Source organism: Phaseolus vulgaris, chromosome 3 (genome assembly GCF_051622355.1).
Source record: "Phaseolus vulgaris cultivar YP4 chromosome 3, ASM5162235v1, whole genome shotgun sequence".
NCBI lineage: Eukaryota > Viridiplantae > Streptophyta > Magnoliopsida > Fabales > Fabaceae > Phaseolus > Phaseolus vulgaris.
This window is the reverse complement of record NC_143500.1, coordinates 49,665,399-49,683,383: the sequence shown is the minus strand read 5'-3', so window position 1 is coordinate 49,683,383 and position 17,985 is coordinate 49,665,399. Positions and strand designations below refer to the sequence as shown.

The following is a 17,985-nucleotide window of genomic DNA, read 5'->3' as shown; positions in this document are numbered from 1 at the left end:
AATATATGAAAAATAATTCATGTGCATGAAAGACAATTTTATGGTTGAAACAGGTTTCATTTTAATATTTATTAGTAATTTTCTTCATTTTAATATTGATCAATAGAATGTGTATTATTTTAGAAGTTCACACAAGTTACAATACTCATTTGCTTAAGCAACCTACCTACAACACTTAGGGTTTAGGTCTTTAAGTGATAGGTCTTTATTCCAAAGTATTGCTTAAGCGCATGTAAATTTGTATTAAGCCAAATACAACTCTCTTGCTTCACAATCTCTTGCTTCAGCGATCTTAACGCTTTAAGCGACACTTTATTTCTTTTGTTTACAACATCTTATATCTCACTTTAGATCACATGTTTTCATCTAAACAAGAATTACTTAAGGTGATAATATATTATTTAAATGACCAAATAATTTCGTGACAATTCTTTTGTTATAATTTGAAATAGATAACTATATACAATTTTTATATATTCTTGTAATAAAAGTAGACTTTTTAATGTCACTATTTGTGATTATAAAGATTTTATTACCATTTTTTTCATAATGTATTCATATTTTCTTACAAAATCTTTTACAATGATGTTTTCAATGTTTGTGATGAATTGTTTTCGTGACAAACAATGGTCTTTTTAATGCCACATCTTTAATGAGTAATTCGTAAATATTTTAAGTTTTAAGATGTTGACTTTAGTGAACTGTTGGAAACTCGTGAAATTTCATAACTATTTTAAGAAAATGATTTTGGTGTTTTTTAACCTCAATCACTATAATAGTACTTACTATCTTTCATTGATTTTATATCATGCAAGTGAGAAAAAAAGGTAGGCTTAACAGAGCATGCTCTTGAAAAATGTATTTCTAAAGGGGAGTAATAACTTCCTGGAGAAAAGTGCCTTGTAATATTTTAAACACATCTTTTATTCATTTTGTCTGCGATTATAAATAAAAATGCTAACAAATTGAATTATACATATCTGGGAGACCAACTCCTCCCAGGCAATAACAACTTAAAGCCAGTTTCATACTACCTATCCATGGTGATGCAAGATATACAGAATGTAATGCAGAGAAGGAAAACAAAGACTGATGTTATTACGTACATATGCATGCGTCTGCACTAGTTTTGGTGCTCCCAATTATAGCTTATTACACCACTAATTTCCCTGTCCAATTTTGTTTTGGTAATTAGGATGTCCAACGCCAGGGCTGTGACCTGGTCCTTCAGATTTGGAATCCTCTGCCACTGAAGATTTCATGTTGTTATGATCTTCTGATGTAATGATTCCATGGCCAACACCAGGACTTCCTCCTGGTGTAGTGGGTCGGAAAGCATTGATGGAGCCTTCACCTGAGTCTTCCAACTTACTAGATTTCTCATAGTGTGGTGATTCAACGTTTGTTTTAAGTGGTGGAAGGTGCACTTGGGGATCATTTGCTACAGTGTTTGTGTTTGTGTTTGTGTTTTGTAAGTAATGCTGGTTCAGTGCCTTTATATTCATTTTCCTGCCATGTGCTAGAAGGGAACCATGGCAGAGAACTAGAGCTAGAAAGATGAAAAAATATTTTTGCAAGGTCTGAAATTTAGCCATGGTCACTAAAGAAGCAAATAAGATGTAGGTATAATAAGTGAGAGAGAATGAAGTAGTTACCTCAGATAAGGAAGGTGATACCACAAGTTATGGGATCTTCACGGTATTTATAGCACGTTGAGTGTGAGTGATATCTCTTAAGATTCTTACTGATACTTAATGTAATTATGCAACTTGACTAAGTATGAGGAGTGCAGTGCATCATGATCTGCCACTGTCGACCGTTTATGTCAATTTGCTTTCAATTTAGTGGCCCACCAGCGCAGCCATTCTCTTTTCAACAAAATAAATTTTGCTCATCATTTTGTTTCCAAATGTATACATTTGATTTCATAATTTCTTCTTTTGCTGCATGTAAAAAAATTGCTTACATGAATTTGATTAATTGTCTTAGTTAGAATGAGATGATAATGCATGGTCTAATAGAGATGTGAGAAATGAAGTGAAGTTAAAAAGTTCATAATATGCTAATTTATGTGAATCAACTGGGGATAGGGATTTCTAGAGTTTCAATATCTTGTTTCGTAAAATTTCAAATTAGAGTGGCAGTGTGAGAAAGGAACACAGACAAGTTCACTAGATTATAAAAAAAACAGAGTAGTTCACTGCAACGGATTGACACTCACATGAAGGTCACTAATCAATCTGACATTTTTTAACCAAAATGGCTAATAAAATAAAATTTTAATTAGTATTTTAGTATTTGAAATTGTAATTTTTTTTAAAATTTAAAAAGTATTCATTTTATTCTTTACAAATATTATTTTAATCATTTTTAGACCTTTTATATATATATATATATGATTTTATAGACTTCTGAAGTAGGTTTTATATTTAGTTATGATATGATGTACGCTAACCATATATATGATAGTTATATAATATTATGAGATTATGTTTTATTTTCAACCACCCTTGCTAGTTTGCGTGATTAGTGTGATGGTCGTACTTAATATGAAAGTATATATTGTTACAAGAGGGGAAGAAGCAAACAAATTTCTACATAATGTACTAATTTTTTATATTTTGTTGCAACAAAAGGGAAAGATGCCAATAAAGTTCTAAATGATGTACTGTTTTTTAGTTAAGAGTTTATCTATGATTTAGTATTTTCTAGGACTAAAGATATTTGTGTATATATATATATTATGATAGGAATAAAAAAGAATTAGTAGACTTGCGCACCATCAGAATGGAGGCTGCAGAAAGATAGGGAGATTCTCCATAGTACATTCCCTCCACTTAGAGTGGTATAGTATTAATCTCAGATCTTTTACCTTGGTCCACAAGTTGCAGTGAAATCACATCATTGCATCAAGATTATGTATTAACATTTATCATGTCTTTCATTGGGTGTTGGACTCTACCATTACTTCTTCTGTAATTCATCAATTTCAGGCTAACACTTCATGTTTTAAAATTTGTCAATATTTCTAGAATGTGAATTATGGGAAGTTCCAAGTCTCAAGTGATTTTCATAGTAATATGTTATGCAAATTTTCATATTCCAAATTTCCTAGTTTACAAGTATTTTCGTCTATTTCAAATCCTTAAAAATACTTTTTAGTTAAATTTAAGGATCAAAATCAAGACTCAATTGATCAGATAGAATCAAACAATAAACATGAAACAAAAATACCAAAAAAAAATAGAAAATAAAATATTATATATACATATATATCACCAAGAATACATTTGAACCGAGTAAATTACATTCAATATCAAGTTAAAAAGCACTTAGTCATTCATAACAGTTCCTCCAATCTTTATTTTTGATCTAATTTGCATAAGAAGGGTTGATATGAGCAAATTCTTCTCCTAGAATAGAGTTCTCTTCCTCTTCTCTCACTAACCTCTCTCTATCAAAATCACTTCTTTTTTCACCGCCCCTGTTTTATATTTGTTCTAGAATTTATTTAATGAACTTTATCTCAAGCGAGTCAATCTAGCTTAAGCTAGATCATTCGGTGTTGTTTTAGCTTGAGCGAGCAATTCTAGCCTGAACTATATTAGTATTGCACTATTAATTTAATCTAGATACTTTTAGCTTGAGCTAAATCTTCTAGTTTGAACTAGATGTTTCCTTTATAGTTTTCTTCTTTGCTCCTTCTTGTGATCCAATTAAGTTTTTGTTTTCTTTCTTTTAATGTTTCATATTCATCTAAAATTTACATAAAAATTGAGATTAAATTTTTTCATTTGTTTTCTGGTTCAAAATATATAATTGGATTCAATCATTCTATTCCATTTTCTCAATCGTAAAAACTACACATTAACACTTATCAATTAGTGCAATTAATGCATATCACTTAATTTTCACGCGGTCACACTGAATAATGTGATATTTAACCCAAGAACAACATTAATCAAATCAAACTCAACATTTTAAGTGAATGTCATCTATTAAAATTTTGTAAACTTAAACATAGGAATGTTATTACTCATACAACACGAATAACACCACCACATATCAATAATCTCAATTAAGCATTGATCCACATATTTTAAGTTTACGTTTTATTCATCAAAACAACCATCTTAATGCAGAATATACTATTATATAACAGAGAATGTAAAAAAGTAAAATTTCTAAATTGAAGATTTTAAAATAAATTAAAAAAGCAACATCTAACTTCTATTGATTAACTTCATTTTCTTATTCCTTTAAAATTTATCATTAAAATATTTTGAGTTTTACATTAATTATAGAATATTTCAATTTTTTAAAATTCACTTTTAGTTTTTATAGTTTCGTGAATATATAATTTTAATTCTTATAAAATTTTAGTAGCAAATTTAGTTCTTTAAATTTTTAAAACTTAACAATTTTAATGCATTATTGATATTAACTGAAAATAGTACTGTACATGTAAGTAAAAATGATATATTAATAGTAGATAAAAATTGCTTAGTTTTAAAAAAGTTAAAGGACTAAATCTAGAATAGGGACAAAACTGAATTCAAGTTTTTTTTTTAATTATAAATAAAGCAAAATACATACATATAAATCTTAAATGTAAAATAAAAATCACCATTCTTTTTTTTTTATCAGCAATAAGAAATGAATAACCGGAGGGTGATTCAACCCTTATACATACCTATACAATATAATTCAGCTTCTCAAGCCACCCAAACCAGCACAATGGAAGAGCTCATATTAATCTACCACTAAAAACCCCGTACTAGCACAATACCAACCAAGTACAAACTCACTACGAACATATCAAGGAGCAAAAGAACAACAAGTTTTGGCCACCAATCCAACTACCAGCCCAACAATCCACAGACACCATCATCCAACAAAATAAATAAACCTGTCACCCTAAAAAAATCACCATTCTTTATTTTGTAATTAAGCGTTATAATAATATTTAAAATTATTTATAAGAAAGATTCCATTCTTGGTAACATGTTATTGTAAGATTGAGAGTAATCATTAGTAATATTGTTAAAGCATTGTAGTGTTTTCAAAAATTGCTGCTAACTTTTGGACTGAACCTTTTAAGACCACGTACTCAGCTACAATGAGCAATAAAGCAATTTACTATAAATAGTAACATTCCTAATGTCTTCATTTTATAATTTTTTTGCTTTTATAAGATTTAAGAGGTGGAAGCATTGATGAGTGTATGTGTAAATAAATACTAATTTTACAAATAAATATTCAGGGCACTCATGACAATTCTGAATATGCGCTAATTAATCAAATTAAGAAATGATGTTAAGGAGGGGAAGCAAAGTCAAGTCAAAAGTAGAGCATGGTCTCAGAGTCCCTACCACTTCAATATGTAACCCAGCCACTCACTTTGTCAATCACATTATATTTTATCAATATTTATTAAAGATGTGTTAATGGCACAATCTTTATTATGTTTTTTAATAAATATCTTATCATTAATTAAAGTTTATTAAAAACCTTAACATATATTAAAAAATCCACTTGAGAAGAAGTAAAGTATCCATTAAAAAGATCTCAATAAAGTTTATGAAAAGAAAAAGAAAGAAGGAGAAGCAGAGTAGGACTCTTTGGATGTAAGAGAATTGAATGAATTTAGGTATAAATTAGTATGAATATTTGAAGATGATTTGATCGATTAAATAAAATTAAAAAAATTAATATGAAAATATAATTTCAAAAAATATAAATTAAAATTAAAATAAATTATAGATTACTTATAATTGATTATCTAAACTTTCATGACAAATCTTCAGGTATTAGCAAATAAAGTTTAGTGTTATTTATATAGATTTCTGTAATTACACTTTTTAATACATTCTGTGTTTTACATTTTTTTTAATGCATCGATTTCTACACTTTCTCTTCATTAAATCCATATACGCATAGTTAACTCCCGGGACTGTGGAACAACCCCCACTTCTATGCCGACTAACTTACTAACTTAATTATTCATAAATAAACTAAGAATCAATCACTTGTTCTGTCAACAAATATAAACAGTTTATATATTGATTAAAATAAAAATTATAAATAATTACGTAGGATAAATTTACTAATTTTATAATAATTTTAAAAAAATTATATTAAAAACCATTTATCTTTGTTCAAGAGCATAATTTTCTTTATAAAATTAATTATATTCCCGTTAATCTCAATTGATTTCTAACAATTCTTATATCTGTCTTGTAACTTGAACCATGGTTGAGTAAAATATAGTTTTTAAAAGTTTATATATATATATATATATATATATATATATATTAGTAAAACAAATCTTGAAAAGACTTTCAACTTGCATTCAGCTAATTTGTTTAAAGGGTAGAGAGATTAACTTTTTATTTGATAAATAAGAAGGAAAGTGCATTAGGTTAGTTGGTCTGTGATGCCATAGCCAGTGGCTAGGTCGCATTGGTATTATATATGTTTATTAATTGAACTACTTTATTCACAAATGAGAACTACATTAATAATTCTTTTTCAGGTCTCTAGCTTTATTTTTTATAATAGTGTGATGTGACTTATTTATAACCTAATCCTTGTTGTTGTCTATGGTGTCATGTTTGTTGTCATTATCGGTGGAATTGAAATGTATATATTGCAAGGAGATTGGGGAAGTACTGAATATGAAATTTATTTATCATTGAATATGCCTCGTTTTCAAGCGATTTTCATTTTTTCTGTTGGGCGATCTTTCACTCTCAGAAATTTCAACAAAAATCAATATAAAATGAAGAGAGAAAAACTATCAAAAACTAAACTAATCTTTAGAGACTTTTATTTCTAAGAAAATTAAGATTAAAACGAAAAAGTTGTGATAAGTGTTGGAGATCCCACATCGACTAGAGATGAGAGCCTTTTATAGTATATAAGTGGGTGTAAACCTCATCTTATTGAGCCGGTTTTATGGGGTTGAGTTAGGCTTAAAGTCCACTTTCGTAATAATAAGATTGAATAACACTCTTTTTATATATATATATATATATATATATATATATATATATATTATAACTACTAATAACCTAAAAAAGTAGTTTGCTCAAATATATGTAGGTTGTTATTATTCGAAGAATTTGTAATTATATAGGGTTAATATATATATATATATATATATATATTATAACTACTAATAACCTAAAAAAGTAGTTTGCTCAAATATATGTAGGTTGTTATTATTCGAAGAATTTGTAATTATATAGGGTTATTTTTAATGAGGCAATGGTGTATGGGTAAATTTTAAATTTTCTAAGATAAATTTTTCATATACAATGTATTAATTTGTCTGCATGTTTAAATTCTACTCATTGACATTCTTGTTTTATCACATTTCTTCATATACAATGTATTAATTTGTCTGCATGTTTAAATTCTACTCATTGACATTCTTGTTTTATCACATTTCTACATATATTTAAAAGAATGATTTGTGAAGGACACACACAAAAACATATTGCAAGCACATGCAGAAAAAAAAAATTTGGTATCCAACTATTGGAAAGTGGGTTAACATAACAACTCTCAGTTTCATGTAAACATATAAACTTTTGAAGGAAAAAACACTATAACTGATAAAAAAAAATTAAATACAACTTTTTTCATTCTATTGTGTTTAATATATGTCAATTTTGTTCAAATACTCAACATGTCATTTTGAAATATAGAGATTTGATCTTCTATTTATAAGTTCAATTGATATAAAAAATTATTTATTACAACGGTAATTCATCTTCATATTATTTGACAGCAAAGGTAACTTTTTTTTATTGATCACATTGTATAAGTTGATAAGAAAGATTTAAATTTTTTTTACCAAATGAGAAAAATCAGTTAAAAAGAAGATTAAGTCAAATAACACGATTATTTCATTCCAGCAAGGTTGTGTTACATAAAAAAGAAGAGAAAATCAAGTGTTTTAAACAATAAGAAAATAAAGTTGTTCAAATTCGTATATTTATTAAATTTTAGATATCAAAAGCACTGAAAAAAATTTAGAGGTATAAATTTTAATACGAGTGAGTTTGCTGAGAACTAAAAGTCATTAAATCCATTTCTTTTGTTAGATATGATACTTTGTTTATCATAAAGAAAACTGAGTTAATTTTGAAAAAACAAATTTGTGCTTAAACATTTGGGCTACTCTGTTTCCTAGCCCAAAAAGGCACTATTACTTGCACGGTTATAATAAGGCAGTTTCTTCCTACACCCCTACATTTTTCTTCCTGCACCCCCATAATTTTGTAAATTCTGAAACTGACCTTCATCTGTTATTTGAATTTGGGATCTGTGAGTGTGATACGGATTTATCAATCCAGAAGTGAATCATGTTGCATTCTGGATGAGGGGGTGTTTCGGAAGCAAAGTTTGCATAAATTGTTGATTTTCGGATTGTTGAATCCAGAAGCTTAATTTCTATTACGGATTGGTGAATCCAGAATGATTTTTTTTCAATTATGGATTTCTGAATCCGGAATGCATATTTTGAATTATGGATTGGCGGATCTGGATTGATTTTTTCAATTATGGATGTTTTATATTTTTTTATTTTGGATTAACACTGTCATTCATGTACTACCGGAAGCACCAATACGAGAGATTACCGGACACGCCAATCTGAAATTTTACCGAAAGCGCCAATCCAAAAATTTACCAGATTTTATAATCCAGAATAAAAAAAACATAAATATACAGTTTTATATAGGGACAATTTTATCTTTGCACAACCTTGTGGGGTGCAGAAAAAAAAATGTAGGCGTGCAGGAAGAAACTGCCTTATAATAACTCTAACAAAACTCTTCATGGCCAATTCTTCCTGCACCCAATGAATTGTGTTCTATACTGGATTATTTTTAAACTTTTAACATTATCTTTCATTTTGGAAATAAAATTTGGAATAAAAAAATAAATTTCCAAAAATAAAATTCAGAATATATTTTTTTTATTCTGGAAATAAAATTTTAGAATAAAATTGTAAAATCAAAATCTCATTTTGTAAAATTAGTTCATGAATAAAAAATATATATTTTAAAAAAATATTATGAAAAAAAAATCTGAAAATGTATTCTTAAAAAAATATTACGAAATCCAAAAAAGTATTCTAAAAATCCAAATCTTAAAACATATTCTAAAAAATGAATTTTGTAATACATTTTGACTCGGACTCCCTTTCATCTAAGGACAATTTTTTTAAGGAAAATTTTGTCATTTTACGTAAGCATTGACGCAATCACAATTCATCCGGTGCAGAAAGTAATTCGGCCTCTTCCTGTATTGAAAAGAAACATAATGTTTGGAAATGGTAATTATGGATTGCTACTGGCACCTCCTTTTTTGCTATCTAATATTTATCTTTTCATCCTTTTATGTGTAATTGAGATTTTATACACAATGAAAATAAAGTTTAATTATTTTGTTGCATCCTGTATTACAATGAAAACATGCTTTTGTTACAAGGGAACACTCTCAACTATTCATGCTCATTCTCTTTGTGTGGAGTATCCTCATGCACGATAACCTTTTTTTAAAAAAAAATTATCAATAAAACTATCAACTTAGTATCCATTATTCAATGGGTATCAATATACCCTTATCCTTGCTTACTATTTTCTTTTAATTAAACAAAAGTATAATTTTACATTTTAATTGCACGGCGTAATATATAGAAAACTAAATTATTTATTTGGTTCCTACTTTTATATAATTGATCCAATTTAATTTCTACATTATTATAATTTTTAATTAATTTTCTTATTTTTTAAATTAACGTTAATTTGGACTTTTCATCAATTGTGACACAAACACGTTAGATTCATCAAGTAATCTAACATAAGGAACCAAATGAATAGTAATTTAAAAAGTGAAAGACTTTTAGAGCTTTTAATGTAACACTCTTGATTTTAATTTTATAGTAAATATTTTTCTTTTATTATTATATCTATAGGTATAATTTTTTTTTATCATAAAATCAGGCTCAAAATCTCATAATGTTGACATTCAATTAATTATAAAATGTTTTAATTTTGTTTAACTTTAATCGAAAGAATTATAAGATTTATTCGTTTATTTTCACTTTAATATAGATAAAAATATAAAATAGTGATATATTAAAAATTTATACAATATATTTGAAGTTTAAAAATATATATATTTAAATTTAAAAATATTTTAGAAATATATACTAAGAGTAAGTATTTGAGAGCTCACTTTTAATAAAATAAGGACGTGTGAAGAAAAGGAAAGTTATAATATTAAATAAAAACTAAAAATGTCCAATTATCATTAAACTTTTAATTCATCTCTTTCACTTTCTCATTGACTTTTTTTTTCTTTCTCAATTCTTATTAACCTATGCTTATTTTTTATACTGATTATTGACACTTTTGTGTTTATGGATTGTTCATTGATGAGTTTGAAGCCTATTTTTACTCCATCTTATTTTGAAAAATGACCCAAAATACGGGGGGAGAACTTTATAAAAAATTTAGAATGCAAATTCATAAATCTTTCAATTCAGACTTTGGTTAAGTATACATTAACAAAAATTCCATAACTTATATCTTACTTCACTATGTGATCTGAGATGTATTTTTTTTTTTAAATATACTTAAAAAATTTAATGTAAGATTTGAAATTACCCAAAAATGTTTTAAAATGAAAGAGTTATGAATATCAAAAGTCTTGTCTTGTTCAATTTGCATGTCAAGCAAATTATAAGAAGTGGTTTGGCAATTTGAAGCGTTCTCTTTTCTACGTGAACAGAAAATCACTACCACAGCGATTCTTGGTGTTGAAGTGATTTTACGACCATCGAAGTTGTTGAAGGTGGCGATCATTAGGGCACGCAGGAAAAATGTACTTTAAGCAATATAAGATGGAGAGTGTAGTAATGGTGTCAGCTTTAACAGTTTTTCAGTTATAAAACTCCCAAATTGGATTCAAATGTTTGGCTTTATGGAAGGAATCATGAAACGGGAATTTTAAGGGAGACACAACTTTGTCATCAAAGCAAGTTGCTTTTTTTTTTTTGTTTTTGGCCACTTTTTACTTTTACATAAACTATGGCCCTGCATAAAGTATTAACTTCATTATAATATGGAGCATATTTTTAAATTTAACAAAAAATAAATTGAACAAAGTGCAGGTTAAAGTTTGGTAATTATTATATTGAATGCAGAAGATTACATAATAATCTGGTGGTGATACAGAATTGGGGATCACTGATAATATTTTTTTAGGGCAAGGTATTATAGGTGATTTATGGATTTTTGAATTCATGTAGAGCTTAAATGTGATCATTAGAATTTATAGATATTATTAGGAAGTGAAAGTCTAACTTAAGTTTAGAATAATTTTATATATTATGAAATATTTTTATCATATGTATTTCAGAAAGAAAAAGAAATAGAATAGGTGAAGGAAGAAAAATAAGGAGATGTATAAGTATTTAGGTAATATTAGAGATTACGAATTTGTTTCAGGCAAGAATTGTTCTACCTCCATTTTTATTCATAACAAGGAAAAAAAACATCTTTTCTATAACAAAAAGTACATATAATATTATGGTAGTGTAATTAAATGTCAAATATTAATTAAAATTAAGGGTATTTATGAAAAGAATCATTAAATAAAATAAAAGTACATTATTTTTGCTTATGAAGGAAAAGGAAGGTATTATTTAGTAACAAGGCGACGGTTTTATATCAGCTATTATTTATTTATTATCTAAAAGGGAGGTGGATAACCACGAGAAAAAAAAGGTGTAGTTTTGGGCTTTGAATCGTCCAAGGTGGCCCTCTTTTATTGGGCCTCCTTTTTGCACCCTCTTAATTTCCATCTGCACTTCCACAATAAAATACCAAATTGCCTCTAAATCTTCTCTTTGTCCTTCTACATATAAAAATTGAATGAGATTCGGATATAATAATTTCTGCTACCACTCGGATTGTTTGCCTACATTTTTGGAAACTCTGTTTGATGTAATAGTTTCCATAATATGCAAAAAACACATTTTACATTCTGTTTAATCGGAAAACTTGATCTAATTTATAGCTTTTCTTTTTATATATTTTTAGTTGACATGTGCTAACAAAACATAGAAAATATGCTTTTAAAAAAAATATTAACCAATTGTTGACATATTGTAGGTGAGATGGAACGAGTTTTGCATTGGAAAGTTGAGAAACATTGGAGAAAGTCAAATTGATATGATGCTTAAGCAGATTCATTAAAGTAAATAAGTTGCTTGATTGATAACTACGCCTTTATTCATGAGGTAACGGTCTGATTCAACAAAGATATTTACATTTTGAGCAATTAAATTTGTGTCAGATAATGGAACTCCTTTGCACGTGACTACAAAACACTGACAATTTTTCAAGTTTGCGTTTCTAAGTCAAGGAAGAAAAAATCTCAAAAAATACTAAAAAGAACTCGATATTAAAAATTCTGTATCAAATTTCACAAAATAAAATCAATGGGCCAAGATCATAAGCTGTAAATGATGGGTGAAAACATCTTACATGTTAGGCAAATGGTTAGTTTTGAAGATAGTTGACTTAGTTAAAAGTTGTTTCAAAAAGCCAAATTATAAAATAACTATTCTTTTACATGGTGCCAAGAAACAGGAAGCAGTTGCCGTTGATGGAGGTAATCTGTGGAATCCTTCACCATATGTCTCCTGTGATTACAGGTTGTTGTAAGGTTGATGGCACTTGTGGGGCCATTGGTTAGTAAAAGTTGTAGTTTAATTTCCTATTCATTAATAAGCTGAAATTTATGGTTTCCCTGCCACCACACATTTATAATCTTCCATCCATTTGTCATGAAGACCATAACCATGATTTTAAAGAGTAACCACCAATTCTTAACAACAACGAATGCAAGACCCAAAATTTATTGTCCTAATGAGTTTTTAAGGTTTTTTTTCTTCTGTCGACTGAAAAGGTTTATGTGAAGCTACCTCATTTCGAGGCCAGTTTGCATTACCACTTTTACAATTACAGAAACTTATAATGGTGGTGGTTACCACAGGCCTCGTAATAACAAAAAAGTAATGCTCATCTTTGCTCATAAATTAGCTGGGCGTGTACAAAGTAATTAAAAAATGCTCAAAAATAAGATTACAAAGGAACGTACATCTCAAAAATGGAGTGAAAAAAATCAGAATGTGGAGACAGTTTTCTTACTGCAACCAGCAACAAAACTTTAAACTGCTTCCTGAGAGATATTTACACCTTTCCAGGAGTTAGAGGAGGTTAAGATGAATAATCAGTTTGGAGGAAACACTCATAAGCAGTTCCATGTAGTGTTTTGTTCACATCTTCCCAATTTTTAATGTGATCTGACAATTGTCCTTTGTGTATCTTAACCTGACGGCTTGCTAATTCCATCTGTGGCAATCCTAAAAAATCTTGCACGTCTTTCAGCTTCTGAATAAATGTGAAACAAATGTATTTTGTTAACTTCAAATGTATATATAAATTCATTTTCAAGAAACAAAAGTTTGCTATATCAACCATGTCACGGAACCATGTTAGAGGTTTAGTGAAATTCATTTTCAAGAAAGTTTTGCTACATCACTCACTTGCAGCTTCATTATTTCACATATACTTTGTTAAATATAGCTTTGTTTCACACAAAACAACTCTACATTCTTCAGCCTTAAAGTATGTGCAGGAAAATGACTTGGGGGAGAGAAGGAAGAAACTTCAGTAAAATTTGTGAGGAAATTGAAATTACTTCCTAGATTATCAAATAAAAGTTTTTAATAATAAATTGTGCTCGAATAATGCATCCAAAAAACTTTTAGTACAAAATGAGAGAGTTATATTGAGGCACTTACAGTACGATTTCTAATTAGATCTTCATAGTACAGGATCATATGCCTATTGGTGTTGAAGTATTGTAAAGCCTTTGCAGTTCTCATCTCCATATCCTTCAAATTAGCCAGCAATGATGTAGAATTAATGATAGGCTTGTACTTTGAAAGTGTATCTGCCTAAAAGAAGACAAATCAGTTTCATTTTATGTTCAAGATATAAAGGGAAAGGCAATACAAACACATATATATAGAGAGAGACCTCTTCTATGGAATGTACATGAGACTTATGAGCTCCATTCAAAAGTTTAGCATTTTGGTCATAGGAGTTGGCAAGCATTGATACCATTCTGCGTAATAAGTTTCTTCGAAAAAGAAATATGACAGAAACACCTCTACGGTTGAAGTAATCTGCTACTTCCTTAGGGTGCTCCATTAATCCCTGCACAAAATCAGAAGTCTTGATGCTTTTACTAAATACTAATCTATAAAACAGAAATGCAAAGCCTGAGCCACAAACGCATACCAAACAGCAAAATAAACTTTTGATTCCATAGTGTCACTGAAGTAGCTATGTAGGTGAAATAAGCATAACTATACTTTTGATTCTATAGTGTCACTGAAGTTAGATTTTGCTTCTGCCTGTTTTATTAGCTACAATGTTATTCCAGTAGTTTCCATATTGACACAATTTAGTCTCCTATCAGATTCATATTCATCCATATGGTCAGACATGTATAAAAATACATGCATTGTAAATCTTAAATGTTAGGTTATTATGTAATACACACCATGAGATTTAATGATATCACACTCAATACCCCTTCTTCTATTGACATTTAGATTTCGGCTCTACCAGACTTACTATCCATAATGTTATTCCTGTAATTTCCAAAGCAACGCAATTTAGCCTCCTATCCGGTTCATGTTAATCCATTTAATCTCCTTCTGGTAAAAAGTCGTCACTATTTCTATGATATAAACTAAAATACTTGCTCAATAAATCTCACATATTAGATTACAGGGCAAAATCCATTCAAACACCCTGTCATTTAATGATTTTACAATCAACACATTTTTTTTGGACATTGCACCGACCGACCTCAATTCGTATAAATCATAAGAAATCACAGGTGATCTGTACCAAACAGAAGGGTACACTACACAGTATTATGTTACTACAGAGGGTACAAAATGAGAGTATTATGTTACTACAGAGGGTACAAAATGAGAAGGACATCAGGGGTAATATCACTAAAACCACAGGGGGTATAAGCATAATTTTCCTAATATTTAATTATATTATACGCAACAAGGTGACCCTACTCTATTCAATGATCTGAACTGATAGACAGAAATTGATAACAGTGTTCCAGAGTCTCAGAAAAAGTACTTGTCCTCAAAGTCAAGCACATGGGTCAAGTTTAGACCCTTCGCATCAAATACACGAAGCGGTGGGGGCATCAAAATCACATTGAAACCACCTAAGCCATTAATATGCGTATCGTATGTTTACAAAACAAATAACGTTTCCCCTCTCTTGAAACACTTATGTTTAAGTACGTTTGTGACACATAAACTAGATCACTACACTCTGGAAAAAGACTCAACAGTGAGCACTTTTACCTGATTAAGCATCCACTTCAATCCAATTGCAGCTGAGCACTCATTCTTGGAAGCACTACTGAACCAATCCAGGTTGTAAACTTTATCCAAAGTCTGCACAATGGTAGAAACATTTACTCTTCTTTCTCTAACAGAAAAAATCTCCCCATTGGAGCTCACATTAATATGGCTATTCAAAAGGGTCTCAAACCACCCACTGCCTGATCTCTGATTTGACAAAATAGCAAAGAACCGCACAGGATTCCCAGCACACTCACTCCTACCAAAGCCAAAAGCCAAAAGCCAATTAACAACCAAAGCCAAAATGACCATAAAACACGGAAGCTTTTTCACATTACCTGTTGAAAGACACAGGATTGGGGTAATGCAACAAAGGAACATCTGTTAGGCCCAATCTATTCCGTGAAGGCTTCTCACTTTGCAACTCCATAAGAATAGTCCTAGCATGAGTGCTTACCTGCTTTAGACAAACTGAACAGATAAAAACACCACACACCATTGAAAAGATCAACACTGACATCCTTAAGAGCAAAGGTGATTTCTTTGGAGGCTTTGTAACCAGAATGTCCTACAACCGAAGTAAGAGAAAAACATTACAACCATGTCAAAGGAAAGAAAAAGGATACAGCGTAAAATAAAAATCGATGCTTCAAAAGATGAAATGCAGTAATTTTATTAGAACTTGTTCCAGTCACACAAGCCTAATCAAAAGAAAGTTACATTTAAGACTAATGGGTCAGATCGAAACATGCAGAAGGAGCTCAAAGCATTCATTTTTTCTCCTTCCCCGGTTTGGTCACAAAGTGAAAACAATAACTTTCAAAAATAAGTGTGAAGAGGGAAAAAAATAAGGTGAGAGCCAGTTTCAGCGTGTTTGAAAAGTTTTGGAAACGAAAAAAAAAAAAACATAAAAGAGGCATGATGGAAACTTGGAAGGATTGCCAAAAGAAGAAGCACATTGTTGCTCACAGCAGAAACGACAAATGGTTTTATTATAAGTGAGGACCGCACAGTAGCACCTTGTTGAAGAAACACATGTCTTTTAGTACCATTGCTGTTCCAGAAGAAACAAGAGAGATAGAGAGAGAGAGAGAGATAGAGATAGAGAGAGAGAGAGAGAAATCAATGGAGCTGAATGTTTGAATTAGCAAAGGAACATGACAACCTATGCACTTCTGGTTCAATCAAAAGTTTTATACAAGAGTATTTTTAATTCTGTGAGATTCAGATAATTAATAATTATGATTTTTAAACACGTTTAGTTAATGATAAATAATATGTTTATAGAAACTCGTTATATTTTTAGAGGGTTTTTTTAGAAAATATTTAGTATTATGATAAATTTTAAAATAAGGATGTCTTTTTTTTAGAAAATTTATATATTTTATAAGGAAATGTATTGTCTGGTGGTGAAATTTTTAAGAAAAATTGAAATTATAATAATTTATAAATGTATTGAAATTATTTAAATTTATAAAATTTCAATTTTACCAAAAAATAAATATTTTTAAATTATTCATGATTATTTTTTCTTTCTTTTTTATTTTTACCATTTTTATCGTCTTTTTTTTCTTTGTCCTCTCTATCAATATTGACGTAAATTAAGAACTATCAATTTTATACTCTTGGTGCTAAATGTTAAAATTACTTTGGAATTACTAAATGTTCAAAAATGAATTGATGAGTATCTCCAATAATATGTAATATTGAAATTTCAAAATTTTAAATGTATATTTAAAAAATTACTTAAAAATTAAATTGTCTCGTAAAAGTAAGAATTTAAAATTAATTTTTTTTAATTTAATGATAAAAAGTAATACAATAGAGTAATTTAAATTTCACACTTTCTGAAATTTCAATATTTTTATCAAAATATAAGTTAACAAAAATTTTAGTTCTCACCAAGGTTTCTTTTATTTTTAATTTGAGTTGTGAAAAAAGTTATTTATATATGTATTTAATTAATTAATTTTAATTTTCTTTCTTATCCTTTTATTTTAAATTCAAATTATTTTTATTTTTATTTAAAATAAAATTTTACAATTTAAATATAAAATATATAATTAAAATTATATAAAAAAAATATTATTATAAAATAATATAATTAATCATATTATATATATAATAAATTATAAATATAAATAGTAATAATAAATATAATTTTTAGTAATAAAGAAATAAATTTGTATAAGAATTATAGTAATTACAAAAAATAAAGATAAAAATAATATTATTATTTAATATAAAAATAAGTTTTTATTAAATATTTATAATTATAATTTATAAATAAATCAATTAAATAATTATAATTTATAAATAAATCAATTAAAATAACTTTTTAATAATTTTTAAATATAAAAAAGAAATTGTAAATTTACATTTTTTATCAATTAAAAAAAATAATTAAAATCACACACATCACATCATTTACAAATTTTCATAATTTTTTCATACATCCATTCAATTTACCTTAATCCAAATATCCTACATTGCTT

The 17,985-nt window shown here is 28.3% G+C and overlaps 2 protein-coding genes across 7 annotated transcripts; both read right to left on the bottom strand.

Moving 5' to 3' along the window:
- Window positions 1–902: 902 nt before the first annotated feature.
- Window positions 903–1,668, bottom strand: LOC150028899 (uncharacterized). The gene has a single exon (XM_090300455.1). The coding sequence runs from the start codon at window positions 1,593–1,595 to the stop codon at window positions 1,161–1,163; it is 435 nt and encodes a 144-aa protein (XP_090156581.1). The 5' UTR covers window positions 1,596–1,668; the 3' UTR covers window positions 903–1,160.
- An 11,418-nt stretch (window positions 1,669–13,086) lies between these two features.
- LOC137808311 (uncharacterized) lies at window positions 13,087–16,657 on the bottom strand. Of its 6 annotated transcripts, none has more exons than XM_068609355.2 (6): window positions 16,460–16,657; window positions 15,829–16,058; window positions 15,491–15,749; window positions 14,127–14,306; window positions 13,889–14,044; window positions 13,087–13,475 (listed from the first exon to the last, which is right to left on the bottom strand). In XM_068609355.2, the coding sequence occupies exons 2-6, from the start codon at window positions 16,008–16,010 to the stop codon at window positions 13,302–13,304; spliced, it is 951 nt and encodes a 316-aa protein (XP_068465456.1). In that variant the 5' UTR covers window positions 16,011–16,058; window positions 16,460–16,657; the 3' UTR covers window positions 13,087–13,301. The 6 variants fall into 6 exon arrangements, with proteins under 6 accessions (XP_068465456.1, XP_068465454.1, XP_068465453.1 ...); XM_068609353.2 differs by having other exon boundaries at window positions 16,510–16,644; XM_068609352.2 differs by lacking the exon at window positions 16,460–16,657 and adding an exon at window positions 16,211–16,453.
- Window positions 16,658–17,985: the final 1,328 nt, after the last annotated feature.

Bases quoted from the DNA above. Each gene is read 5' to 3' on its own strand.
- LOC150028899 (XM_090300455.1), bottom strand. From the start codon at position 1,595: ATGGCTAAATTTCAGACCTTGCAAAAATATTTTTTCATCTTTCTAGCT.
- LOC137808311 (XM_068609352.2), bottom strand. From the start codon at position 16,264: ATGAATGCTTTGAGCTCCTTCTGCATGTTTCGATCTGACCCATTAGTC. The intron at 16,059-16,210 runs GTAACTTTCTTT...CTTCGGTTGTAG, and splicing joins CTGACCCATTAGTCTTAAAT to GACATTCTGGTTACAAAGCC. The intron at 14,045-14,126 runs GTCTCTCTCTAT...GTCTTCTTTTAG, and splicing joins ATGTACATTCCATAGAAGAG to GCAGATACACTTTCAAAGTA.